Source organism: Aulonocara stuartgranti (genome assembly GCF_965226115.1).
Source record: "Aulonocara stuartgranti genome assembly, chromosome: 7".
In the NCBI taxonomy this organism is placed as follows: Eukaryota; Metazoa; Chordata; class Actinopteri; order Cichliformes; family Cichlidae; genus Aulonocara; species Aulonocara stuartgranti.
Genome location: NC_138945.1, coordinates 29702310 through 29729323, shown reverse-complemented (window position 1 = coordinate 29729323; position 27014 = coordinate 29702310). Strand labels below are relative to the sequence as shown.

Genomic DNA, 27014 nt, shown 5'->3' with positions numbered 1-27014 from the left:
GGTTACCATGGTAAAAAGAGAGCCAACTGTGACACCACAATGTACATAAAGAGGTTTATTTACAATACAAAGTAATTCTTCATGTTGGCTCACACATGTTTGTCATCTTTGGCAAAACTGGCATGAAAATGGGAAAACTGAGCCTCGTGTTTGAACATCAGTGATTCTGAACTCTGGTGAAGTTGATGCAGCGGCCCTGGAGAAAACAAAGGAGACACACCATAGTCCGATTTAAACATTTAACCGCAGTCAAGTGGGAATGTGAAGTGATTTTAAATTCAACATGCTGTAAAAAAGCACAACTTATTTATCCCACCCAAGCCTTGATGCACCACTAAAGACAAAAACTGCTTTAAAATAAAGTGGAATACTCTACAATAAACCTTTCATAACACATCCATTATTAAGCTCTGAGCCCACTGGGAGGTTTTTAAAACCGTGAACTCAAAGCCCCCAAAATTTATGATGAAAAGGCCCAAGTTGCTTCTAGCTCTCCCAGCAGCTCAGCTGACGGAGGAGCGATACAGTAAATCCACGTGAAGTCTCAAAATAAGACTTAAACTAAACCATTAAGCAGCCTGTAGCTCATGTGCGCTGTTTCATGACACACTCTGGAGGCGTTGGCATTTAAACTGTTATTTATAACAAGCGAGTTGATACAGCAAGCTGTTATCTATCTGTTGTGCACATAAAAAAAAACAGCAAGATTGGCACTATATTATTATTATCTGTTATCTAATCAAATCACTGGGGGATCAAGAGGGTGGATTACTGATCTAACCAATTTGATGGTTGAATACTTTTGGCAAAACTCAGACTGGTGACAGTCCAGCTGGATGTAATGAGATTTTTTTTATATGATAACATGCTGAATTGATAGCCGTGTTTCTCGTAAGCTTTTGTAATAATGCTGCTGATATTTCTTGCCTTGTCCTGAGGTGTTGGCCTCATGATTGCCACTCTGTCATATTGTCTTCTCAGTAACGCCAGCAGCGCATCAATACGTCCCTGAAGGCAAAGACATTCAAAAACATTACAAAACAGGCAACTTACAAAGGACCTAAATATTAAAGAGATCGTTATCGCACCTTGATGGGGGTGTACCATTTGGAGTGCGATGAGGGGTTGTAAACCGGAGGAGGCCTTGGTGGGGGTCGAGGAATGATGGGCTCCTCCACTTCCTCTGGCATAGTGACCACAGCATTTCTGGCCTTCTCTAGCCGGGATCCCTCCTCTGTGGACCCCTTCTGGCCCCAGCGCACCTGCAACATGTGGGCACAACTGACTGAGACAGCTAACATTACTGCATCTTCACTATAGCAACATTAGCAAATCAACAACAAAAGCTTAGCAGTAAAACCTTTTTTTTTTTTTTTTTATTTACCTCCATGCGTTTGATGCCTCCAGCACCCCTGCCGCCGTAGTATGAAGCATCCACTGTAGGCCACCTGTGTTTGGGCAAAGGGTCTTCTTCTGGCTCCTTAAAACAAAGTTTTTTAAAATATTTGAATAAAGTTTTATTATATTCAAAATACAAAATTATATAATACTATTCTAAAACATTCCTTTGCTAAATACTTTATATTGAGCTAAAGAGCAACAGTGTAGCCACTGGAAAAAAAAAAAACTGCCAACCATGAGACAAAATTTTAGGTTAGTATCTTGAAATTTTGCCTTAATAACTCAGAATTACTCAGAAGTTTGAGAAAATAACTTGAAATTTTGAGTACATACGAGATAATATAATTTTTTTAATAATAACTCCAAGTTTGGACTTGGAATCTACCCGCATGATACATTTCTTCTCAAAATTCACACAGGAAAACATTTATGCCACCATGATTGGAAATGATTGGATTCGATGAAGTACATGAATGTAGTCAGTAGATGCTTATCCACAAAGAGAGCCTGAAGACTTTTATGTAATAAGCATAAAAGCTTCGTTGTAATAAGTACTTCCATTTTTTTAAAATCAAGCAATTAAAAACAGAGAGAAAGGTTTTGTGTTGCTGATCAGTCTATAATCTATAGATCCAGTGGATTTACACCAAAGGTTCAGCTGCAGTGGTGGGATATTTGTCATGCAAAAACATAACTGCATTTTTAAATTTATTTATTTTACAATGAGAGAACTTTGCCTTCTGACTCATGCTCGATGAATAAAATCTGCCACCAAACCACTTCTGTCGGCTCCTTCTCCCCAGCTCCACCTACGCTCCTTCTGTATTTGCCCAAAATTGGATTTTCTCACTGCTTTTACTGCCAAAATGGCAACGGGTGGTAAAAAAATCAAAGCGTCCCTTCAGTGATATGAAGTCCTTGGAAAAAGAAAATATGGCTTTAAAAAAAACAGTCAGTGGAGTACTCACAATCACAGGGGGGGGAGGAGGGGGGCGAGAGGGAGGGGGGTCTCTGATGACCTGCGAGAAACGAAACATAAATCTTATACAAAACAATAATGACATATATCTTTGACAGAAAGCAGTCTATCTGCTGAAAGACTTGCAGACTTTGTCACGGCGGTGTGCGTCGGTGTGAAGATGAGGTAGACCCACGAGCAGACACGGTGGAGACAGAACTAGGTTTCCAAAAATAAAGCGAGCCTTTATTGTGGCTGATGGCATGACAAAAACACCAGGGAACACTGAAACTGGGAAAACTAAGGGGACTAAGAACACTGTGTAAACTAAAAAGACTATGACACTCTGTGAAAGAACCATGAAAAAACTATGAACACAGAGTAACTAGGCAGGCTGTGAAACACAGTGACACAATAACGGAAACTATGAAAACATGAGGTGAGGATAACAGACGATCTGACACCGACTGAGCGGAAACACACAGACTAAATAGACATAAGGAATGATCAAGGGAAGAGGCACATGGGGAAAACAGCTGACAACAATTAACATAATGACAGGACAGGGGACGTGAAAGTAAATACAATAAACAAAAAACACAAGGCTCTTTCAAAATAAAACGGGAAACATAACGAGTCCCAGACTTGACTCGAACTTGACAAACAAAGAAAACTTGGACATGAAACATGACAGATAAACACACGAAGACTTAACATGACAATCTGACACAGAAAACTTCACACAGGGATGAGACAGATGGGGAGCTTGATAAATCATGAACTAAAACTGTAACCTAGGCATGACAGAATGTAACTAGAAAAACTGAAATGAAACTAGACTGAAACGAATAACAAAAACATCAAGAAACTCAGAATACTGGGTCACATGACCCAGGACATGGACAGACTTGTTAACACTGATGTCTGTTTATTTGTGTTTGGTGCTTATGGCCACCAAACACAAATAAACAGACATCAGGTGTGATTTACTCTTTATGCGACATCTCATCGCTGTGATCTTTTGCATTTAACCTGCCGAGGGACTGCAGATGCAAATGATCTTTAAGCTTATTCAGTGCACCAAATAATAACATGTATGGTTATAGTGCACACGGCCCCATTTCAAACTGGTGCCTTTCACTTTACATTCATTGGACATTCAATTCCACAACAATTCATAATTGCAGTATCCGACTCAAACACCTCACTACATTTACTAGTTCCTGTGTCCTTCTGTATTTCTTTTTTTATATGCTGCTTTTAAAACGACTGCCTTCAAAATGAGTTTTGTTGTACAAAAATGCACAAGGACAAAGCTCACCACGGTGCAGCAGAGAGGCCAGAACCACCAGAGCAAACCCAGGCCCAGCAACAGCAACAAAGCCAACAGGAACCAGAGCACCCAGGTCCCATCTGACTGCAGAAAACACACAACACAACATTATTTGATCTTATTCTGTAATCTATCACAGTTACGTCAGTATGCTCTCCTGTACCTACACAAAAAAGTGTTGTATCTAAATTAAATAACAGAGGGCAGTGTGACATCATACATGCAGGTAACTCCTTCAAAACTGTTCGTGTTATACAGAATTAATGTTACTCACACATGTTGTGGCATAGATGCTCATGGGACTGTAGATGTAGGACTTTCCATGGTTTAAGCTGACCAGCACTTCAACTGATCTGTGAATAAACAGAATCACAGAATACATCATGAGATCTAGTCCCTGTTCAGAGCTCAGTGTGACACTATTGGCACTTTTACAGTTAGAATCATAGTAAAACGTGTGTGGGGTAGTCTCAAATGGATTGATTTAAATATAATTATAGTGTCAAATCATCAAATTATTATAAAGAACCAGGAGTTGCTGCAATAGGGAGTCACCATCATTTATATTCTTATCAAGTTTTGACCAGACTCCCTTATTTCTAAAGGTTGTTTGCTTTTGCAAATGCTTTTTTAACTTCATGTTCAACCCAACTGAGACTTTTCCAGCTGTGAGGGCTGAGGAGGAGAAGTAGAGAGAGAGGGATTGACTGTTTGAAGTGTAGAAGTCAAATCAACCACTCACTCTTTAAATGCCACGCTGGTCAGCCCGACTTCTGTCCATCCAACACTTTGACACAGTTTTACTGTAAACATTGTGCCTGTTTGCATTTTCAGAGAACAAATCTCAACATCAGTCAGATGAAGAAATGCTGATGAACTACAGTCTTGTACACGTCGTGATTCTTAACAACAAACATTTGTACAACCACTTTTAGCAGCAATGACAAATTCTTATCTGTATAATGTTATCGGTCTCTCACATTGTTGTGGAAGAATTCTGACCCACACTTCTTTACAACATTGCTTCATTTAAAGTTTTGGGGGCATTTGTTTAAGCACAGTCTTCTTAAGGTCCCAACATAGCATGCCACTCAAGTCTGAACACCTTGAGCTTTTTCTTTTGCTGCTTTTCTTGCAATCATTGACCCAATTTCAGCCGAGCTTTAGCTCTTGGACAGACGGCTTTAACGTTGACTCTGGAATGTTCTGGTATAACGAGGAGTTAATGGTTGACTCAGTGACTGCAAGATGCCATGGTCCAGTGCCCAAACCATCATTCCTCCACCACTATCCTTGCTTGACAGTGAGTAAGAGGTGTTTGTGCTGATATGCTGTGTTTGATTTTCGCCAGACGTGGTTCTGCGCATTACAGCCAAACATCTCCACTTTGGTCTCATCTGTCCAAAGCACATTCTTCCAGAAATCTTGTGGTTTGTCCAGATGCAACTTTGCTAACCTAAGCAGAGCTGGCATGTTGTTATTGTAGACAAAGGCATTTCTCCTGGCAACAAGCCCCAATCGCTTAGTCTTTTTCTAACTGAGCTGTCATTATTGCACAGTCTGACATTGGGGTGAATATACTGGGACGTCCACTCATCTCAGGATTTTGACCTTTGTGTTGACACACACCTTCAGACTAGCAAACTTGCAGAACTTCTAGCACTAATAATCAGTTAATCAAGTGCATTTGATTATCACCTGACTGCTACTTACCCTTCTTAATTACATGAATTAAATGAATGCAAAAATTAAGGATGTACTGTAAGTCTTGTTCTTACCATTTAAAGTGCCTTGAGGTGACATGCACAAGTTTATGAACACATGTTAGCGTTCATAATGAGGCTTTATGCATCAGCTTTTGAAAATGTTGCCACACCTACAGTGAACCTATTACATTCATGTGTAGAACCATATTTATAATCCTGGGACTTTTCTACATTATAGCTTTGCATGTTTCAAAATACAAAATAATTGTCATTTATCTAATACGGGACCTTTTGTGCTGCCTCATAGTTCATCATATAACAGAAACAAGTTATTTTAGCCCCCTTTGCTTTCTATCGAACACTTTAGCTCTGTCCACTCTCTGTGATGTCATACTATCATGTTTGTATCTGTTGATTTTCCTCCTGCCCCACTGTTGTTTTATTTCTTAAGATATCCTTGTTTTCATTGTTACATTCAGTCGTCAGTGTCATTCATATTTTCTTTAATCTCCTGTGTGTGTGTGTGTGTGTGTGTGTGTGTGTGTGTGTGTGTGTGTGTGTGTGTGTGTGTGTGTGTGTGTGTGTGGTCTTGCCTTTCCCCTCGTCAGTTATCAGATGATCTGTCTGCCCACCTTCTCTTCCCTGTGCTTCTCATGCCCTATTTTGGAATCCTGTTTAGTCTTTTCTTACCCTTCCAACTCAGAGTTTCTCTTAAAGATTCAGTATTTGTTTATTTTCTGTGCCTCTGCATCCTGTATTTGGGCCTCCGCGTCAGGCTGCGACACACACAGAGATAAGTGCAGGAAAAACTGCCTGAAAAGCCTCTGTTTATTTAAATCGCATATAACCAGAAAAAAACATATAAATAAATCTAATAAAGAAGGAAACTAAAAAACCCTCCCAGTTCCCCCTTAAATTATTTTCCTGATATGGCACTTTTGATGACAGTTTCTCTTCTTTTTAATTAAAAGTCAAAATCAAGCTGCTTTCAGAGAAACTCTGAGGTACACATCATACGAAACAACACCCAGAGAAGGATTTTTCTTTCTTGGCTTTTTAAGGCAATTACAGGTACCAATAGGCTCCGTTTTTTGTTACACACACTGTGTTTGTGCTCACGTGTGTGTTGACTTACTGTCCGACCTCTTCTAGACGAACGGCTGGACAGAGCAGATACCCATCTCTCACTACTGTTGGCTTTTCAACTGAAAGGAAGAGGAGGCAAAGATGAACTCTGCAAGCCCACACAGGTGGAGGAAAAAGGTCCGTACTTTTCTACTTCAATTAGCTGCTTTGGTTTCTTGTAGCAGAGACACATCATTTAATTCATCGTTTAATTTTACATATGGCAAATTAGAAAAAAAATTAATCTTAATGTTATTGTGCAACTTCTTTGGTATGTACACAGGTTGAGAGACGCTACAAACAGAAGAAGCATTAAGCTTTTTGGCTGTTTTCTGTGACAAACTGACTGAATAAATTCAATTTTAAATTTGTAATTCGACTGCAAAAAGAAGTAAACACAAGAGATCCAGATACAGTTTTGTGTTATCTCCTCATGTCCTCTCAGTAACTCCACCCTGTGCCATTGATCTGGTAATGGACTAATGAGACAGATCATCTCCCTCCTCGTCCCTCCCTCTGCTCATGAGCACTCTGCTCTCATAATATCTCCTCTGTTCTCCAACTGAAGTCAATAAATAGCAGCCACTGTTTGCTTCTGGACGTCATGACTCTGATTTTCCACTGCACCCCCCAGAGATCTGCACACTATACCACATTTTCACTTCAGAATTTCACTTTAATCCTCGAGTGCTTTACAGTATCAGCGTGCAGTGAACCTGTGATACTGTTTCACTTCTTTAGCAATGCAAAGACTGAATCCTTAGCATTGGCATCTAAATGCTAGCTATGCATCAGGTGTGTGAATCATAAGTGTGTGTACTTTACTGACTGTGGGTCACTTGATTGATGGTGAGGGAACAGAGTACATTGTCCATCCTTTTGGATCCGCTGAAGCCACTTCCCCTCAGGACCACGTTGAAAGACTCTGGGAAACATCAGGTAGATCACATTACTCTGACAGTGCACTTGAATGGCAGCAAAGCAAAACAATAATTATTAAACATGAAACATTGTGATCAAAGTAAAGTGACTCTGTGAGGCGATGCTTTCAGCCACATCCTGGGTCCTGGATTTCTTTCTTGAGTCTTCTGGTTTCATTATTATTCTTGGAACATTTTCCTTAAGATTTTGTTCACTTCAGGTTCCAAAGAGCGGTACTACCACGAAAACTAAGTTGGATTTGTAATTATCCAGGTTGACAGTGAAGGAAGTTCACTTCTTACCAAGATATGCTTTTATCCAGTGCCTACTGACAAAGTAATTCTCCATTAATAATCTTTTTTTTTTTTTTTAATCAGTGAAATTGGTGTTGCAAGCAGACCTGTCCATGTTTGTGATTGGTGAAATTAGTTAAATATGATAAACACATTTGTGTGGATGCTTAGCCAGACTACTGATCACATGAGTGACTCCAGATCATGGAAAAAGATCCTGGGTATGTTGAAGTTGCTTCATAGTAAAGGTGCTTGAGTATTTGTGTGTTTTTAATGCCTGCTGAGTTCCTTCAGTGTTTCCCTGTTTTGCCTCCCTCTGTGCTGTCTATGCTGTAATGCTTTTTGTCCTCCCTCTTCTTGTTTTTTGTTCTTTCTGTGCCTTTTGGTTATTTCTCATTTCACTTTAAAAAATATGTTTTCTCTTGTGTCTCATTCAAGTTGTACTCTTGCTTCTTTTCCCTCCTTTGTGACTGTCGGCTCCCTGCTTTTCTGCTCCCTCCTGTGCCTTGTTGTTTACCTAGCTCCCAGCTTATATATACACCCATCAGGCTTAACTTTACGACCACCTGCCTAACAATGTGATGTTCCCCCTTTTGCTGCAAAAACAGCCTTGACCTGTTGAGCCATAGATGCCAATCTCTGAAAGTGTGCTGTAGTATCTGGCATGTAGATGTTAGCAGTCCTGTAAGTTGCGAGGGGGGGCTTTCATGGATCAGACTTGTTTGTCGAGCACAGATTGCTCGAATGGATTGAGATCTTGGGAATTTGGAGGCCAAGTCAACACCTGAACTCGTTTTTCTCCTTAAACCATTCTTGAAACCAGTTTTGCTTTGTGGTTGGGCACATTATCCTGCTGAAAAAGGCAAGAGCCTGCAACAATGCTTAGCTAGGTGCTACGTGTGAAAGTAACATCTACATGGCTGAACCAAAGGTTTACAAACAGAACATTGCCCAAAGCATCACACTGTCTCCTTCAGCTTGCCTTCTTCCCATAGCGCATCCTAGTAAGCACCTGCACCCAACCGCTGATGTGATATAAAAGGAACAATTCAGAAGCTCGTCTGTTGCATGGTACGCCACGGGCCACCCTTCGGTCTACATGTGCTGTGACCCGCAGTGGTCTCTGGACTATCATTTTTTAACTGAGGTTGTTAAGTAATGTAAGATTAAAGATCCTACTGTTGTAGACTTTGTTATTTTTCCTTTATTATTCCATATATATATATATACATATATATATTCTTCATGCAACTCTATATGTTTGGACAAAAATAACAAACTCATTGGGTTTCATCATTACGAAACCACAAACACCTGTTCAAAATTACATGATAAAATTACATGAAGTTTTAAGACATTAAGACTACTTTGATTAAACTTACCATTCACACAAACACTCAGTGGCTCAATTGTGAAAACCTCAGAGCAAGTTTTCTTCAGGACCTGTGAGATACAGAGATACAGGACTCTGCATAAGCTCGCCATGCCACAGCCTGCACGTGAACGTTACTGCATGTCGCTGCATGGAGCGTAACCTCACCGAGTTCACCATGTCTTTGAGAGCATGAAAGCCGGACACAACTGGAAAGACTTGCTCTCTGCCGTCGGCTATTTCAGCAAGCTGTGGCCAAAGTGGAAACAGCAAAAGATTACTGATACAAAAAGCATTTCAAATTTCTGTTCTCATGTCTTTCTGCTTCTCAGGGAGGTTTTTGGCTTGTGCTTGGGCATTTAGGGAGCCAAAGTCTGCTACTAGGAGATTAAAGCTTTGGGGAGCTGGCTGAAGCTTTCATCTGCTGCTTTAACAATCGCAGGACAGGAAGTTTGCCTGGCCTTATTCAATTAGAGAATGATGTAATTACTTCCTCCTTTAGACCACAGATCGTCGGTCAGTCAGCGGGCAGAAAATCAGCCATGCCCTCTGACTGCTGAAGACATTACAGATCATATGTTATGTAAACTTAAGCACTTTAAATATGTATTAGTTCATGTTACACAAATTAAGAATGTCATTCAGACTGCTGAAACATCAACCAGAAATAAACAGGGCTGGGGATGTTCAGCAACAGATGCCACATTAATTGAAATATTGTTTAGATCATTTTATGATTCTCAGCAAATGTAATTATAGATTTTGCATTGGACTGTAAATCTTATTAGCACGAAAAAAAAACCCACAACAGAACAGCAGCTTTCCTCCCTCCTTTGTATTGCTTACAGTCACTGCAGTCAGTAGAAGAGTTTGCAGCTGCATAAGATTTCCTGCTTTTTCTTTTCCACCACAATCGTCTCTTTCAACCGCTCAATACTTGCACAGGAAGAAATCACAGCCTATCCCAACAAATAATAACTTCACATAAGCTGCCTGAGAAAATGTATTCAGTGTTTTTTGTTTTGTTTTACAAGAACAAATGTATCATGAACCACAAACTACAAATCCCTGACAGCTGCTTGCTGTTCAGCCCTTTGGAGGTTTTTGGATTGACACGAACAGATAAGCAAAAGGGGTCGAGGTGTGTCGATAAATCTGGGCCAGAAACAACAGCCCACTGAAGCTTTCGCACACTGACATGTATATTTACTCAGAAAGACAAATAAAAGGTGTTTAAACAAGAAACAATATCAGCAACAGTATCAAGGCCTTGAGAGTGTTCTCTTTTCCCAGTGCTGTATGGAAGAGGTAGAAAATGAAGCCCCCACACCTACCTGGCTATGGTCAAAGTCCATGACCCCGATACAGTACACTCTGGCTCCAAACTCTCTGGCTTTCATAGCCTGGGAATCACAAGAGGAAAACTTAAGCCATGATTCTACAGACATACAGTGAATCCATGTGACTTATAAAACATCAGAGTAGTGTTTTTTATTGTTACAGCTCAGCCGCAGCAAATGCTGTATATTTTAAATTACGATTAAGATTTCACAGCAAACAGTTTTGTTTGTCCAGCCAGCAGCAGCTTGTCCGGTTCATGCAACACGATACAAACGGAACAAACTGAGCCTTTCAACTTTTCTTTGGTTGAGATTTGTAACAGAGTAAAACAGAGAAGAGGGTATGAGAAGTATGTGAATTTGTGTGTTTCTTCAAACAGCCATGCTATCAAAGCTGCTTTAGGCTACTCCCTTATTCGCAAGGGGGGGTCCCCACCACAGAGGATGGCTCTGCATATCTGATATGGCTTTTTGGTTTTTTTACCGGATGCCCTTCCTGACACAACCCCAGCCCCAAAGGATTTCACTGCACTCACAACCTGTGCTATATGCTCACAACCCACATTTTGAGATGATATAGCACAAAAACAGCACATCAAGTGTCTTCAAATCCTTCCTGCGTGAAAGAACATTTGGTATTCTCAGGAAAAATTCAACAGGATGCTCATCATGACCTTCAACATAATATGGTTCTCAAATTTCATCCAGCTCCTCATTTACAGCATCTTCCACTAAGCCATTAGTGTGTGTGTGTGTGTGTGTGTGTGTGTGTGTGTGTGTGTGTGTGTGTGTGTGTGTTTGTGTGTGTGTGTGTGTGTTACCTCTTGTACACTCAGTTCATACGGGTAGATGTTCAGCTTGCCATCAGTAAGAACTATGATAATACTGGATGATGGTGAAGTTTGTGACTTCATTTGCTGTGATACCTGCCAAAAATACAGATTATTTAAATTAAAAAAAGCCCCAAAATAACAAACAACAATGAAAGGAAGCATCTTTAAGGAAAACAATGCATGGCAGGAAGTTGCAATACTAGAAAGGAGCGCGTACCGCTTTCAAACCTTCGTGCATGAACGTTTCACCGGCAGGTGTGATTTGGCTCAGCTTCTCCAGGCCTTCATCTATCTTAGATCTGAAACAAAAGCAATTCAATTTCAAAAAAAAAGGAAAAGAAAGAAAGATTTACTGTCTGAGTGAAGCGGAGGAGAAGGATTATAAGGAAAAGGGAAATATATACCTGTCTCCAGTTAGTGGGAGAATTACAACAGCTCTAGCTGAAAAGACGATATAAGAAACCCTCATCCTGGGGCTGGAACACACACACAAACACACTTTGTGAATACACAAACGTATATTACATGTTAGCATCATATCATGATTATGCATTCCAGTCTTGCTTAAAATAAAAACACATCGGTATCAGTGCAAGCACTTTCTTATATTTTGTATGCTCACATGCTATCATGCAGTGACACATGATACACATGCTGTCAAACAAAAATTTAACAGTCAATTAAAACAGCATTGAGTCACTTTATAAGACGTCGCACAGAAAACCACAAAGATGGTGACAAAGCAGACACAGAGTCTCGCATTAATATCAATCCGTGACATTAGTTAACAAAACAGGGACTTGCACACCAGCCACAAGGCCAACGAGATGTCTCACCACACCCTTCTTTAACAATACTATATAATGAAACGGGGTAGCAGTTTGAGTTTATTGGATGACTGGTGGAGAGAGGAGGAGAAAAGATTTTTCAGCAGCTTCAGTACTCGTGGGTTTGCCATCTTTTTACTAATCAAGTGTCAGAGCAGGTTGTTCACTGATGACAGGGTTAGCCCTTTACACGCAAAACTGGTCTTCGGCAAGACGAAGAACGCACAACGGTCCCAATGACAAACCAGACAATTTACCATTACGCACGCTAAGTTTTGCAGCTGCGAAGCTTCATGTAGCCTGTGTTGATGAAATCTGTCCACACCGATCCTGATTTAAACACCTGCCAAAGTACACAAACTATTTTGTGCTACAGTAGATGTCTCCGGGACCACGTTATGCTATGATGACAGACGGGGAAAGCGGTTTGTGCCACAGTGGTGCAGCTGGTTGATACAAAAAAAAACATCAGTTAATAAATGTTAATAACATGGGAGAGTTTTGAGATGGGGAAGTGAGCCATTATCCCTGTGCCTTGTTCTACTGTGAAAGGGGGACAGGACTGCCGGTTGTGGTTGGCACCACCTTCAACATCTGCTGCATGTTTGGTTCTTATATTTAGCAGTCTGCTATTAAACTTAAAGATATCACACACACCCTCAGTGCTATTGCCCAGAGGGGTTTTGGAGCAGTTGGTTGCCTTGTGTGATGTCTAGTGCCTGAAATAGGCATGCCCTAGTTTCTGCTAGCCACTACTGTTTGAACCACTGACTCTGTTTCCTCTGTTCAACTTCTTGTATGTGCTTGAAGGGCACTCAAAAGCTTCCTTTAAATGTTCTACATTAAGTGTTTTTTTTTACTATTTTCTGTAAGTTTTTATACAGAGAATGAGGAGATATTAATTCATTTGCTATTAATACTGGCAGAAAACAGCTACTCACCTAACAAACCTCCTGGTGAGCTGCTCCACAAATCCATAGATCTCATCCCAGTGTCCCCACATGCTGCCTGACCTGCAAAAACAGGCAGCGGCCGAGTGAAAAATCAAATGCACCCAAACAATGTGCTAAAATATCACTTCATTTAGCATTATTTAGCTTTATTACCAAGGATTCACAACTGCACTAGAGTTATATGAAAACACTTGGGGAGCTCCATCAATTAATCAATAAATCAGAAATTATTTATGTGCTTTATATTTTCTGCATAAGACACATATATAGTTTGATTCTGCATTTTGTGTAGTATTTTACTCCATAAACATATGAATTACAAACAGAAATAAAAATACAGTTAATAGAAATCTATTATTGTGCAAGTCTTTGCACCATTGCTCTTTTCTGTATATTCTACTAGGAAAATGTTTCAATACAGTATAAAACGCAGTTCTAACAAACTTGAAGTCGATATTTAGTGTGACCATCTTTATTCTAAAACACAGCCTGAGTTGTTCTTAGTCAGGCTGTCTGATCATTTCTTGAAGTAGTCTTCAGGATTAGTTCTCCAGGCTTCTTTAAAGAGCATTTAAAGCTCTTCTTTGGATGTTGGCTGCCTTCTGTTTTGTTCTCTGTGAAGATGATTCCACGCTGCTTGAATAATGTTGAGGTCCAGGCTCTGGGGAAGCCAATCCATGGCTTATACTGTTACACTGTGTTTTCCTCTGTCCAGGTATAATTCTACTCCACTGGCTATGTGTTTGGGATCTTTGTCATGCTGAAAAGTGAAGCTGTTGCTGATAAGATGCTTTCTAGGTGGCATTTTGTGGTCGCTCAAAATCTGATGGTGTTTTTCTTTGTTCATAATTCAATCAATTTTGGAAAGATCTCCAACACCACAAGCTGCAATGCAGCTCCAAACCATGACAGAGACTACATCGACTTTTACAGATGGCTGTAGACACTCTGTGTTGTGCCTCTCACCTGACCTCCTCTGTACAGTGGGGCAAAAAAGTATTTAGTCAGCCACCGATTGTGCAAGTTCCCCCACTTAAAATGATGACAGAGGTCAGTAATTTGCACCAGAGGTACACTTCAACTGTGAGAGACAGAATGTGAAAAAAAAATCCATGAATTCACATGGTAGGATTTGTAAAGAATTTATTCGTAAATCAGGGTGGAAAATAAGTATTTGGTCACCTCAAACAAGGAAAATCTCTGGCTCTCACAGACCTGTAACGTCTTCTGGAAGAAGCTTTTCTGTCCCCCACTCGTTACCTGTATGAATGGCACCTGTTTGAACTCATCATCTGTATAAAAGACACCTGTCCACAGCCTCAAACAGTCAGACTCCAAACTCCGCCATGGCCAAGACCAAAGAGCTTTCGAAGGACACCAGGAAAAGTATTGTAGACCTGCACCAGACTGGGAAGAGTGAATCTACAATAGCTTGGTGTGAAAAAATCAACTGTGGGAGCAATCATCAGAAAATGGAAGACATACAAGACCACTGATAATCTCCCTCGATCTGGGGCTCCACGCAAGATCTCATCCCGTGGGGTCAAAATGATCATGAGAACGGTGAGCAAAGATCCCAGAACCACACGGGGGGACCTGGTGAATGACCTGCAGAGAGCTGGGACCAAAGTAACAAAGGTCACCATCAGTAACACACTACAACGGCAGGGAATCAAATCCCGCAGTGCCAGACGTGTTCCGCTGCTGAAGCCAGTGCATGTCCAGGCCCGTCTGAGGTTTGCCAGAGAGCACATGGATGATACAGCAGAGGATTGGGAGAATGTCATGTGGTCAGATGAAACCAAAGTAGAACTTTTTGGTATAAACTCAACTCGTCGTGTTTGGAGGAAGAAGAATACTGAGTTGCATCCCAAGAACACCATACCTACTGTGAAGCATGGGGGTGGAAACATCATGCTATGGGGCTGTTTTTCTGCCAAGGGGACAGGACGACTGATCCGTGTTAAGGACAGAATGAATGGGGCCATGTATCCTGAGATTTTGAGCCAAAACCTCCTTCCATCAGTGAGAACTTTGAAGATGAAACCAGGCTGGGTCTTCCAACATGACAATGATCCAAAACACACCGCCCGGGCAACAAAGGAGTGGCTCCGTAAGAAGCATTTGAAAGTCCTGGAGTGGCCTAGCCAGTCTCCAGACCTCAACCCCATAGAAAATCTGTGGCGGGAGTTGAAAGTCCGTGTTGCTCGGCGACAGCCCCAAAACATCACTGCTCTCGAGAAGATCTGCATGGAGGAATGGGCCAAAATACCAGCTACTGTGTGTGCAAACCTGGTAAAGACCTATAGTAAACGTTTGACCTCTGTTATTGCCAACAAAGGTTATGTTACAAAGTATTGAGTTGTATTTTTGTTATTGACCAAATACTTATTTTCCACCCTGATTTACGAATAAACTCTTTACAAATCCTACCATGTGGATTCATGGATTTTTTTTTTCACATTCTGTCTCTCACAGTTGAAGTGTACCTCTGGTGCAAATTACTGACCTCTGTCATCATTTTAGGTGGGGGAACTTGCACAATCGGTGGCTGACTAAATACTTTTTTGCCCCACTGTATATACAGACAAAAATTTGAACCAAAAGTTTAGATTCATCACTCTATAAGACCTGTTGCTACTGATTTTCAGTGTAGTTCTTGCATAATTCTGCATACCTCAGCCTTTTTTTTCTCTCTTTCCCTTCGTTAAGAATGCCTTCTTGTTAGCCACTCTTCCACTGAGATCATTTCTGATGAGGCTTCAGTGAACAGTAGATCCACTGACTGAAGGGTTGTCTCTCAGGTTCTGTATCAGGACTTTGCTGGATTATTTTCTGTTCCTTAAAGATACGACTTTCAGATACTGTTCGTCTGCTGGATAGCTTTTAAGCTTCCTCTTATCTAGTTATTTTTTTAAAGACACGCTGCACACCGAACTGAAGTATGTCAAGTTTTTGTTAAAAGTTATTTGGGAATCACCTTATTGCTGCATTTTTTGTAGAATCGGATAAAGAAAGAGACGGAAATTATCTTTTTGCAACAGGTTGCTAGTAACAAAGTAGTAAAAGTGGCTCTGTTTTAGGCTGTCTTGTTCATCCCTTCAGTTAGATCCCCCTTTATGCTTGAGATCAGTGTTAAGTGGCTTAACAAACAAACAAAAAAACACATCCCTCCGAAAACTAGACATGGATGGGACTGAAAATGAGTGAAAAAGTAGCCAGTGTCCAAAGAGAAACTCTGAAAGACCTTCAGAAAGCCTGGAGATCTACTGCTCAAAACTAGTAGGAAAACTGTAAGAAAAATGAGGGGTGGCTCGAGACATTCGCACAACACTGTACTTTTAACATTAACGACAATAATACAGTCCGATGCAAGGATAAAATGTAAAAACAAAGAGATCTGTGACAGAATTTGACTACATCATGTTTTCCAAAAGTTACTACATTTGCAAGCGGCAGAATAAACAGAAGAGGTGAAGGGTCCGTTTATTCTGCTGGTGCATGCAGACACACAGAATAAGCGGGGAGCAGGTTGATCTGTCGCTGTTGGGAATAACAGCATAATAAGAGTGAACTTTGTGGTCACTCCTGCAGTCTAGCAGAGGAGGAACTAAACATAGCCATACATGGAGAGGACTGAGTAAGTCTCTGCCCTGGGGTAGCAAGTATTTAATTAATTAATGAATTAATGCACGGGTAAAACAGGCTAGCCTTCATGACTCACCGGTCTAAAACAAAATAAATATCAAACGCCCCATCGCAAGAAGCGTCCTCTTCTTCCAGAGATGACGAACTCACACAAACAATTGCAAGGAGTAGGATTTTGTAGCATATCCACATGCGATCCATAACCTGTGCTTCAGACTACATATCAACAACGTGTTTGGGAAATGGAAAACACAAATAAAATAAAAATAAAACCAGTCAGTGCGGTTAAGGATAGTCTCTAATCTTCACAGTTTCATCCCTGCTCACATGTTGAATCAGTGGTGTGAGAGGGCATTTGGTATTTTCCCCTTGAAGCTGCATGTTGATCATGAAATAAAATGGGCAGGGCGCACAGCTGCTCACAGTGACGCTGTCAAACTACTGCCAATGAGACGAGCCCTCGGGACGAGACGAGAGCTTCCTCCCTCTGCACTTCCGGGATTCCTTATTCGGGGGGCGTTAACAAAAATGGCTTATATATTATTAATTAATTAAGAGTTTATAGGGACGCTAAGAGATAGCATGTTGAAGTTATTTTGCATTACATATTTAGACACTAATAAAGAAAGGGTGAGTAGGCAAAAGAGGACGGTTGTGTAAAAATATTTATTCACAAAAACATTTTCCTGATAAACTTTTTAACAACTTTTATTTTGAAGATAACTTCAGTGATCTTCCTGTTTGGGGTATTTGAGACGTTTTTTCATTGATATGAGTAAAAAAAGAACATATTTTGAAATATTACATTCGGCTGAGCTTGTTTTAGGAGCCTTTTCTACTATATAAACTCGAGTCTCTTCTTCTTCCTACTTAAATCGCTTCAAGATTTAGCAAAAAAGAGTCATCGGTAATGGCGTGTCTTGTTGTAATACAGGTCTAACTGACTCATAAATCACCCTTTCATGAGATGAACTTTATGCTTCGTGTCTCAAACAAGTGCATCGTGCTCTTGTAAATCTCTTCCAGATGGAAACAATTGAAAATGCAAACACAACGCCCTCGGTGCGCAGGGTTGATTTGTTGTTTTGCATGAACACTTGCATCTTCCTTCCAAGTGCTGAAATTAAGTCCCCACCTTTGCTCAGCGACACACGGAGACTTTGTTTTCCAACACAGTATATATAAACTTGTATAGTCTTTAACACCAGCCCCCCAGGAGCTTTAATCTTGGAGACTAAAAACATTTTTAATTCATTCCTGGAGTTCTTTTGTGAGCGAGTGCTGTAATCATGTGTCTGCACTCTCTGTAGGGATGTCCTCACAGCCTGTGGCTTAGTGTCAACTTTCAAGAGGATGAAGTCATGACAATGCAACTCTAATAACATACCAAAGTCACTGCGTCAGCGAAGAGGAATCTATTCTCTTCTGATGGCTGTTTAGGTCATGATCATGGTCCATGTTTTTGTATTTTATTATTTTTTTATGTGGGTGTGGTTGGAAGAGGAGACAGCAGGGCTCTGGATGTTAGATGCTCCTACTGACAATACTCCGATAATACCAACTCAAACTGGATTTTATTTATTGTTTCAAGTTATAGTGGAGACCCCAAATTTTCTAAAATCTCGAGCCATCATCTATTTCCCATTTTGCTTGGAAATGGGAAAAAAGAAGAAGTGACTTATCGAAACACATGCAAGCATAAACTGAAATACAGTAATAAAAGGCAAAATCAGAGTTTGTACAATTCTTATGAGCTTGAACGGTCAATATTTGGTGTGGTTACCTTTATTTTCCTACACAGCCTGAACTCTCTTTCGCTTTCTTGTAGTTCAGGAATAGTTCTTTAGGCTTCAGAAGGACTTCCACAGCTTCTTCTTTGGATGTTTTCTGCCTTGTATTTTGATCTCTAGCAAAATGATCCTGCAGTGCTTCAATAATGTTGAAGTCTGAGCTCTGGAGAGGCAGTAGATTAAGAAAAAGCATCCAATCTCCAAAGAAAGACTAAAAGACCTTCAGAAAGGCTGGAGGCTCAAGACCATCCATTAATTTTCTTATTTCGTTCAAGATCATGGCTTGCTCAAGACCACTTTCTTGGAGATTTTGGCTCTGTAGCAAATAGATATCAACATCACAAAACAGCTATTTGCTTTAATATTTCACAATTTTTAAATAACGTAAAGCAGCTGCTAAAGGATTTGTCATGTTCAGGCATTATGGTAGGATGATGTTTGACAATTTACAAACATGGGTAAGAATTGTAGATCTGAGAAAATGAAAATAACTGCTGTAGTTTTTGGTTTGTTTGGGTTTTTTTTCTCGTGGGATGCTGGTAAGACTTAAACAATGTGCAACAGTCTCAGTGAAAGCAAAAAGTCAGTATTTTTTAGGTGTGGTCACCAGTCAAACTTATTAAATAAACAAGCCGCATTATAATTAAATGGTCCACCAATGCTTGGGCGTGATGCCTCTTGGGAAGTGTTCAAACCGCTAAAATAAAAGATGCAGTTTGAAATGCATTCCTTTGTAGAGAACAAGGCCTTAATTAACCTACATCAGTAATTAGGATACATTTCCACAAATTATTATTATCATCATCGTTGTTGTTGTTGTTGTTGTTGTTGTTTTCATTTCAAGTTTAATAAAACACCGCAGGGTGAAATTCTCGGCAGCCACCAGTTGGTGGCAGCATTGTGCCGTTTCATTGTTTACCATCAACGTCAAAAGAAGAAAGACAGGTTTTGCGGGTAGTGTGTCTGTTCACTAAAATGTAACATTATTACTGACGTGTCAGGTTAAAAGCCATCCAGATATGGCTGAACTGTGTGAACGGGGACATCGAAAGTCGGAGTGGGACTAATGGTGAGTTCTGTAACCCCGTTTCACATCACTTTAGCGGACTAGCGTGCGCATTAGCTAGCATGGCCCAACAATAACAAACGGATTGACGTGCGAGTCGGGCACGCTAGTGTGTTTAGTTTGCTGTTTTAAGGGGTTTAGTTATAAGGGAAAGATATGCGGAGAGCCTGTGGACTTAACTGAGAATGTGGTGCTGGTGGTGGTGAGATTTGAGAGCTTTTAAGGAGGTAGGGTTAGGGAATAGATGAATACACACACACAAACGACGGTAACCCTGATCCTGTAGATATAACATAATGTCAGCACTGATTTCAGATAGAGGAGGACTTGTTTTACCATCCTAGCACACTCCCTTATAAATCCTACCTTTCCTTTTTCCATATGCAGCCTTAGCCTCCCTCAGCTTGCCTTACACCGCCAGAGGAGCCCCGAGCAAGATGCTGCTGAAGATGCCCCAGAAGCTGCTGAAGACTGCCCACTACATAGAGCTGGGCAGTTATCAGCACTGGCCGGTGCTGATACCCCAAAGGATACGACTGTACACTTACGAACAAATCCCCCTCTTCCTGAAGGAAAACCCCTACATCACAGACGGCTACAGGGCTCACCTGCCCTCCAAACTCTGCCTGAAAAGGTGCTGGGAATACTGCAAAATCAAGCTTATGCATTTCACCTCTGGCCTTTACTGTTATTTATCTTTCTTTGAGTTGCCCAACTTTGTAGATATAAATATATAGCATTACAGACCAGAAGGGGGAAAATTGAGTGATTATATCCATACATTTGCACATAAACCATGCACATGCAAACATCCTGCACATTTCTTTTGCAGTATTTTTATTCTGTCCAATGAGACGGTGAATATCTGGAGCCACCTTTTGGGTTTCCTGCTGTTCTTCTCTCTGGGAGTCAACGACCTCTTGTCTGTCCTGCCAGCTTCTGGAGCCAACAGAGAAGACTATGTCATCTACGCTATAGGACTCTTCTGTTTCCAGGTAAGTTGTGTGTATGTATGCAAGATGGTTTTTGAGCTTCCTGTGAGCTGGTTTTAATGATTTGTTTCGTCGCTGCAAAATTACAAATCACTTTCTTGATTTAAAAATAATCATCCCTCCAGTCATAACCATAGATCAATAAATGACATAATTAAATAATGTTGAAAATAGGAATAAAAATACCATAAAAACAGGATAAATGCACATGTCATTCAGATTGTAGCATTAAGCAAAATGTATATGAAAGAGAGTGCTGTGTAAACTAGTAGCCTGCTAGTAGTTTGATTGCCTCATATTTGCATAGAGATTGAAGTTGTTCAATTGCTTTTTGTCATTGTTTGTATAGTAAACGACTAAAACTACAGTTTTGAGCTGCTCCTTATGGCTGATCACCTGAATCCATCTCACCCTATCGCTAGCATCCTACTCTGTCATGCCAATCCTCTGCATGTCATCCTCATGGCATTCTTTGCCATTGTTGCTCCCTGATCAGCAGTCTATGGCCCAAGCTGATTCTAAAGTCTTTTCTCTTTCCTGCATTTAGTTAAAGAGAGGGCTGTTCACTATTTATTTGCTTCAAGTATAACACTCAGCTTCACTCGTCGTCAGTGCACAAGTATGAATGCAAACGGTGACACCACCCACCAGGGCAAAGGTTGTGCAGGGAGTCAAAACTTGGCAAAAATCCACCTTAATTCCTGTGAGGGCATGTCCAGACAGTGCATTAATCAGGCAGCTGTACACTTCTCTGTGCAAAAATAAAGCACTTTCTCATGAATGTTTTCTCATGATTCTTTTCTTATTGTGCATTTTTTGTAATGAATCTTTTAGCTGGCATGAGATGTTTCTGTTTCCAGATATTGTTTGTGAAGCAGTTTTATTTTACCAGGGTAGCTTTGTGCAATTGCATGACTGAACAAACCTATTAACATAGGTTTCATGTTTCTTGCTACAGGTGCACTCAGGTCACTGCCACCTTCCCAGGTGTGTAGATAGAAGTAGCTGTGAAGTTTAGAGTTCCTGTTGACAGATAGCGGATTTTGACATTTTAGCTGTGTATTTGTTTATGTTGTAAGTTTCACTCGCAAATGGTTTGAAATCTTTTAATATAGTGAATAACTAGTCAGTGTAATTCTTATGTAGGTATAATGTACCCATGTGGTAAAGGAACACAAAGTTTTTCGTGTAGTCACAAATGTGATTAGCTTGATGGATGCATAAAAATGCTCTATACGTAAAGAAATTGTCGAAAAACATTTGCATCTGGTGCTGTGTGCTTCCCTCTCAGGTTTGCATGCTGTGTTCAGTGGGGTATCACCTGTTCTCGTGTCATCGATCGGAGAAGACTTGCCGCCGCTGGCTGGCGTTGGACTATGCAGGCATTTCTGTTGGCATCCTGGGCTGCTATGTACCTGGGATCTTCTACGCTTTCTATTGTAATGCTGTAAGCACAAACATTAGTATCAGGTTGCTGGCTAATTCCTTTTCCTTTAAGATATGAAACTGGAGATCCTCAGGCTCATATTGCGCTGTGTTTTATATTGTCTGTTACTTCCCCTGGTTGCAGTTTTGGCGGCAGGTCTACCTGCTGACAGTGCTGTCCCTGATCCTGGCCGTCTTCAGCGCTCAGGTCCACCCTCGTTACCTCAGCAATGACTGGCGTTGGATACGGATGTCAATCTTCTGTTGCGTGGCAGGTGTTGGCACGATTCCTGCCTGCCACTGGGTCTGGCTCAATGGTGGTTTCACCTCCGATGTTGTGCAGGTCAGGAAACAAAGCTTGTGCGCTGTATGTTCGCTGTATCGTTTTAGAGCTTTATTACAAGCCGTTTCTGCTGTGATGCTGTTACTATGGTTTTAACCCAGAAATGAGGATTTTCCCTGTGTACAATAAATCTTTCCTGTCTCTGTTTCAGCTGTTTCTGCCTCGAGTTATAATAATGTACTTGATTGCTGGTTCTGCCTTCCTGTTCTACGTCACCAAAATCCCTGAGCGATATTTTCCTGGTGAGTTTTGCTTGTCTGCGGCAGCATTTGTGTCTGTTTGCTTTTGGCTTTACAGAGTGAACGATTTTGATATCAACTTTTCAAGTATGCATTCACCCATCCAAATCATTGTATTCAGGCATTCCAATCATTTCTATTGCCACAGGTGTATAAAAGCAAGCACCTAGGCATGCAGACTGCTTCTACAAACATTTGTGAAAGAATGGGATGCTCTGGCCAGGTAACCTGATAGGATGCCAACTGTGGAAAAAGTCCTGTCGTGAAATTTTCTCACTATTAAAAATTCTACAGTAAACTGTTAGGAGTACAAAGTGGAAGCCAGTGGAAAAAACAGCAACTCAGCCATGAAGTGATAGCGTTATAGCTACGTAAATTAACAGAGTGGGGTCAGTTGATGCTGAGGTGCACACTGTGGAGAGGTTTCCAACTTTCTGCAGAGTCAATCGCTACAGACCTTCAAACTTCACGTGACATTCGGATGAGCTCAAGAGCCGAGCGTATAGAGCTTCACTGAAAGGGTTTTCATGGTGAGCCTTACATCACCAATCGCAATGCATAGCATCACATGCAGTGGTGCAAGTTACGCAAAAACTGGACTCTTGAGCAGTGGAAACGTGTTCTCTGGAGTGATGAATCACACTTCTCTATCTGGCAATCCATTTTCATATGAAAAGGAGCTGATCTGACCCTTCTCCGTCAGTTAAACTGTTATCATCATCATTCTGGGTATGAAGTTCCTGCTCTGAGGCTTCTCAGGCCGTAGATCTTCCTACTTTATGTCTCTTAGCCATAACTCACACGATTCACAAAACATGATCAGAAGTGGAAAATTACAATGAAAGCTACTCAGCTGTTATCCTTACCACACCTATGTGCCGATGCCCGTTCACATTAGGAACCATTTTCATGATACATGATGAAATAAGCAGCTTTAAAAGAGTGAAGTTGCTTTGAGAGTGACAGAGTACTGAAGTTGACCTTAATGGTCTTGAGACCTACAGTTAAAAAAAAAAGCATTTGAGGAAGTAAGCTGGGAGTATCAGGAATGTAAGATGACATGTCACAGTGTGACTGCTGCTAGATCTGGGTCGACAAACTAACCAGTAGGACAGGAAATGACACCCTGATCAACGGACACAGACTGGTACAAACTTAAGTGGAGTGGAGGAACGTAAATGTAAGTGTAAAACAAAATGTTTGCAATTCCAGCAAAGAAGGAAATCGGGTTTGTTGCAGCAGAAACTTATTTGTTTTACCATGACAGACCCGAGCGGGTATCAGGCAGTGTGGCGTACAATAAAGTTTGCTGAAGAAGATTGCTGGGATCTCGCAGTGTGCAGGCCTCTTCAGATCATGTTCATAATTCTAGACACATGGTCTGTTAAACTTCACCGCTCTGTCTTTGAAAAGAATGGTTTGATCTTCATGTGGATTATACAAAACACAATGTATGGAGGGAAAAAAGTTCCCACTAGAGGCCAAAATTGTCAGGCAATGCTCTGAATTTTCTACGAGTCTGTTCTGGGCAGTCAATATGATAAGAAAGGCACATCAATTCAACCATATGTTTTTAAATTTGTGTATATATATATATATATATATATATATATATATAAAAACTGGGATATTTATAATTAAAGCTATTTTGTAACTTTGTAATATATTGTATTTTTTAATTTAGTTGAGTTAGTTACTGTTCTTACTGTCTTGGAGCAGCTGGGACCACATCATTTCCTCTGGGACTAATAAAGGATTCTGATTCTGAAATGCTAAATATAAAGTGCTTTAAGCAGAAAAGAGCTGTATAGGGATCAGTCCATTTACCAGTCAAATAAACTGCTTAATGAACTTAAACAGGAAATGGTGAATTTATGTGGAAACAGAAATATTAATGATTAAGAGGGTACTGTATACACCGCCATGACAACGACACACCAGACATTTCATTTTACAGTACGATGAAGCCATTAAACTCTCTGACCGCTACAGAGTACGCGTCCCATCCATCCATCTGTTATTTGTTTTCCCTTTAAACGATTGAACTTCTTTCAACAACAGTTCTACATTATGAGAATTAATAAATGCATTATATTTACACTTTATTTTTTCTTTTTCCAGGCCAGCTGAACTACCTGGGTGCCAGCCACCAGGTGTGGCACATACTTGTGGTGGCTATGTTTTACTGGTGGCATCAGACGGCTGTGTACATCATGCACTTTAGACACAGCCAGTCCTGCCCAGCGCAGACCACCAGGAGCTAAGTGAAATTCATCATGTAACTGCAATGTAAAGCTGCCTAAAAACAACACAATAATAAGAAGAACCGTATTTTTGTGACCTCTACCTTGTCAACCTAACGACAAGGTACTTCTGAGTACCGGCGGTAGAAATAAAGGGGCTTCTTTATCGTACGCCCTCCGTCACACTGTTCAACTCACCTGTGCGTACCACTCGCAGATTATCTTCCCAATCTGAAGTCCACATTAGGGATTAGAGCAGCAGCACAGCCTCAGTAAGAAATATGTCTGACACCCTTCACTGTAATTTAACTGTCCAAAATAAAATAAAATGGATGAACACATCATGTCAGCCACTGCATGCATTAAAGGAGAATGAGCGGATGTGATTACAGACAGCTGACCGATTGACACAAACATATAGCATGTCAGTAAAATGTTTGGCCACCAGGTGTCCCCAGAACAGCTTAAATTCAGCTTGAAATTAGTTCTAAACCTCTGCTGGAGGGATCGAACACTTTGGTTTTTTTAATAATGAGGCATATATAAATATGCCGAGAGGGTACCTGCATCCCACGGCTTAGCAGAGCCACTGGAGGTGGAGGTTGGTGCTGGGATTGTGTTTGCTCCCTAAGGACTGTGAGCTGATGTTAGATGTGGTCGGCCACACTAACTCAGCCCCTAAAGCACAGAAAACAGTGAGCTCTATTAGATCAATGCATGAAACTGTATTTTTTGTATTCGTAGAAAATATTTGGGTGATAAAAGCATTTTCTCATGGTTGTTTATGATTGTAGTTTTTGTACAGAAGTGTTGGTAAAAAATATCAATAGGTATTTTGAATCCTTTGAATCTTACTTCTTAGTCTGTGGGAAGAATTATTTATTTTAATTTTGTTTATTTTTTGCCTTGCTTTGTTGTTGGTTCTGTGTGAAATGTCTTGATTAAGAAGTGGGAATGACAGAAAAACCCAAGGGAGCTGAACATTACCGTTTGGGTACTGCGAGTTACCTCTCTTTGGTAGAAACAGTCACTCAGTACTTGCAGTATTTTTTTTTATATTTGAACACATATGTTGTGAAAAAATACTTTAAATGCTGCAAAGTTGCAAAGCCAGTATATAAAATCAAAGCTGTTGTTATCAGCTGAGAGAAACAGACTAATCTTAATGCTAAACTCATTTTTATCATTGAGATGATGGGTATATATTTTTTAGTCTTCAGTCTCATCTTACATAATTTGGGAGTCTGATTTCAGTCGTCCTGCTGTAGCTTACTCACAGTTCACCTCACTCAGCACAGCTCATCAGAGAGGTGCTAAGTGACCTGTGGTTGTCTATCTATTGCAATTGTTTGATCAAATTATAGGATTGTGCATTTATCTCTACTGGCACGCTTCCAGTTTTGATATTGTGCCCTATTGTAAAACAGATCAGCCACAACTCACAGGAGTTTTAATGTGGTGGCTGATATGAGTCTGACGAGAGGAAACAAGATCTCTTCCTTCATATTTAATTTTGAGGAAATGACGCTTTAGCAGCGGTACGTGTGACTATGAATTCACAGTTTGCTGTGAGCAGTAGCACTTAACATAACACTCAGTGATGAGCCCGGGAGGTCAGTCAACTGTAGCAGATATCTGTTATCAGCCATCAGTCCTTTTATCATGAAGCTTCTCGCAACAATGTGAGGAAAAAATACTGATAACCGCCACCTCGTTGCTTTAACAAGGCCAGTTTGATGTGTGTCAGTTTCCTTTTCTTTTTCAAATTAATGTACTTTTGGACAGTTATATGTTTTTGGTGGTTTGTATTGTTTTTGCATTATTCAATCAGGTTTGCCTTATTATCTGTTTGTACTGTAATGGCACTTCTACAATCTGTGGGTCCACAATTGAGCCTAAACTAGGACAAAATGATCAAACTGTTACACTCCAAGGCCAGTGTGGTTTTCTTTCTTTCTTTTCAGAGCACTTACTGCTGCAGTCATGACGGCAGCACTCAAAAGCACTCTGTTTTTTTTTAAGTGTCTTTATTTTGGCATTAAATGCTTGATCTGCTTGGACTGCTGTTTGGTTGTGTTTTTCCTTTGTGTGTTTTGTATGTTACTGCGGTGGCACTGACTACTGCAATGTGAAATATTTATTTCAGTGCCTATGTGAAAAGATATTTTTAAATGAATAAATGAATGAATAAAGTGCTGGGAAATCA

At 40.5% G+C, this 27014-nt stretch overlaps 2 protein-coding genes across 4 annotated transcripts; one reads left to right on the top strand and one right to left on the bottom strand.

The window, feature by feature from the left end:
• Window positions 1–40: 40 nt before the first annotated feature.
• LOC309711040 (anthrax toxin receptor 2-like) lies at window positions 41–20006 on the bottom strand. 2 transcript variants are annotated; one of them, XM_082541018.1, is made up of 17 exons: window positions 19933–20006; window positions 13051–13122; window positions 11687–11758; window positions 11500–11581; window positions 11271–11375; window positions 10444–10512; window positions 9278–9358; window positions 9120–9180; window positions 7353–7448; window positions 6534–6603; window positions 3967–4045; window positions 3681–3776; window positions 2370–2420; window positions 1385–1480; window positions 1089–1262; window positions 928–1008; window positions 41–196 (listed from the first exon to the last, which is right to left on the bottom strand). In XM_082541018.1, the coding sequence occupies exons 2-17, from the start codon at window positions 13110–13112 to the stop codon at window positions 158–160; spliced, it is 1314 nt and encodes a 437-aa protein (XP_082397144.1). In that variant the 5' UTR covers window positions 13113–13122; window positions 19933–20006; the 3' UTR covers window positions 41–157. The 2 variants fall into 2 exon arrangements, with proteins under 2 accessions (XP_082397144.1, XP_082397143.1); XM_082541017.1 differs by lacking the exon at window positions 19933–20006 and adding an exon at window positions 16787–17155.
• Window positions 19420–27014, top strand: paqr3b (progestin and adipoQ receptor family member IIIb). Of its 2 annotated transcripts, XR_014277871.1 has the most exons (8): window positions 19420–19569; window positions 19954–20200; window positions 20399–20561; window positions 21850–22005; window positions 22129–22326; window positions 22478–22568; window positions 22714–22788; window positions 24687–24772. XR_014277871.1 is itself a non-coding variant. In XM_082541019.1 (7 exons), the coding sequence occupies exons 2-7, from the start codon at window positions 20004–20006 to the stop codon at window positions 24827–24829; spliced, it is 948 nt and encodes a 315-aa protein (XP_082397145.1). In that variant the 5' UTR covers window positions 19420–19569; window positions 19954–20003; the 3' UTR covers window positions 24830–27014. The 2 variants fall into 2 exon arrangements, 1 of the variants encoding a protein (XP_082397145.1); XM_082541019.1 differs by lacking the exon at window positions 22714–22788 and having other exon boundaries at window positions 24687–27014.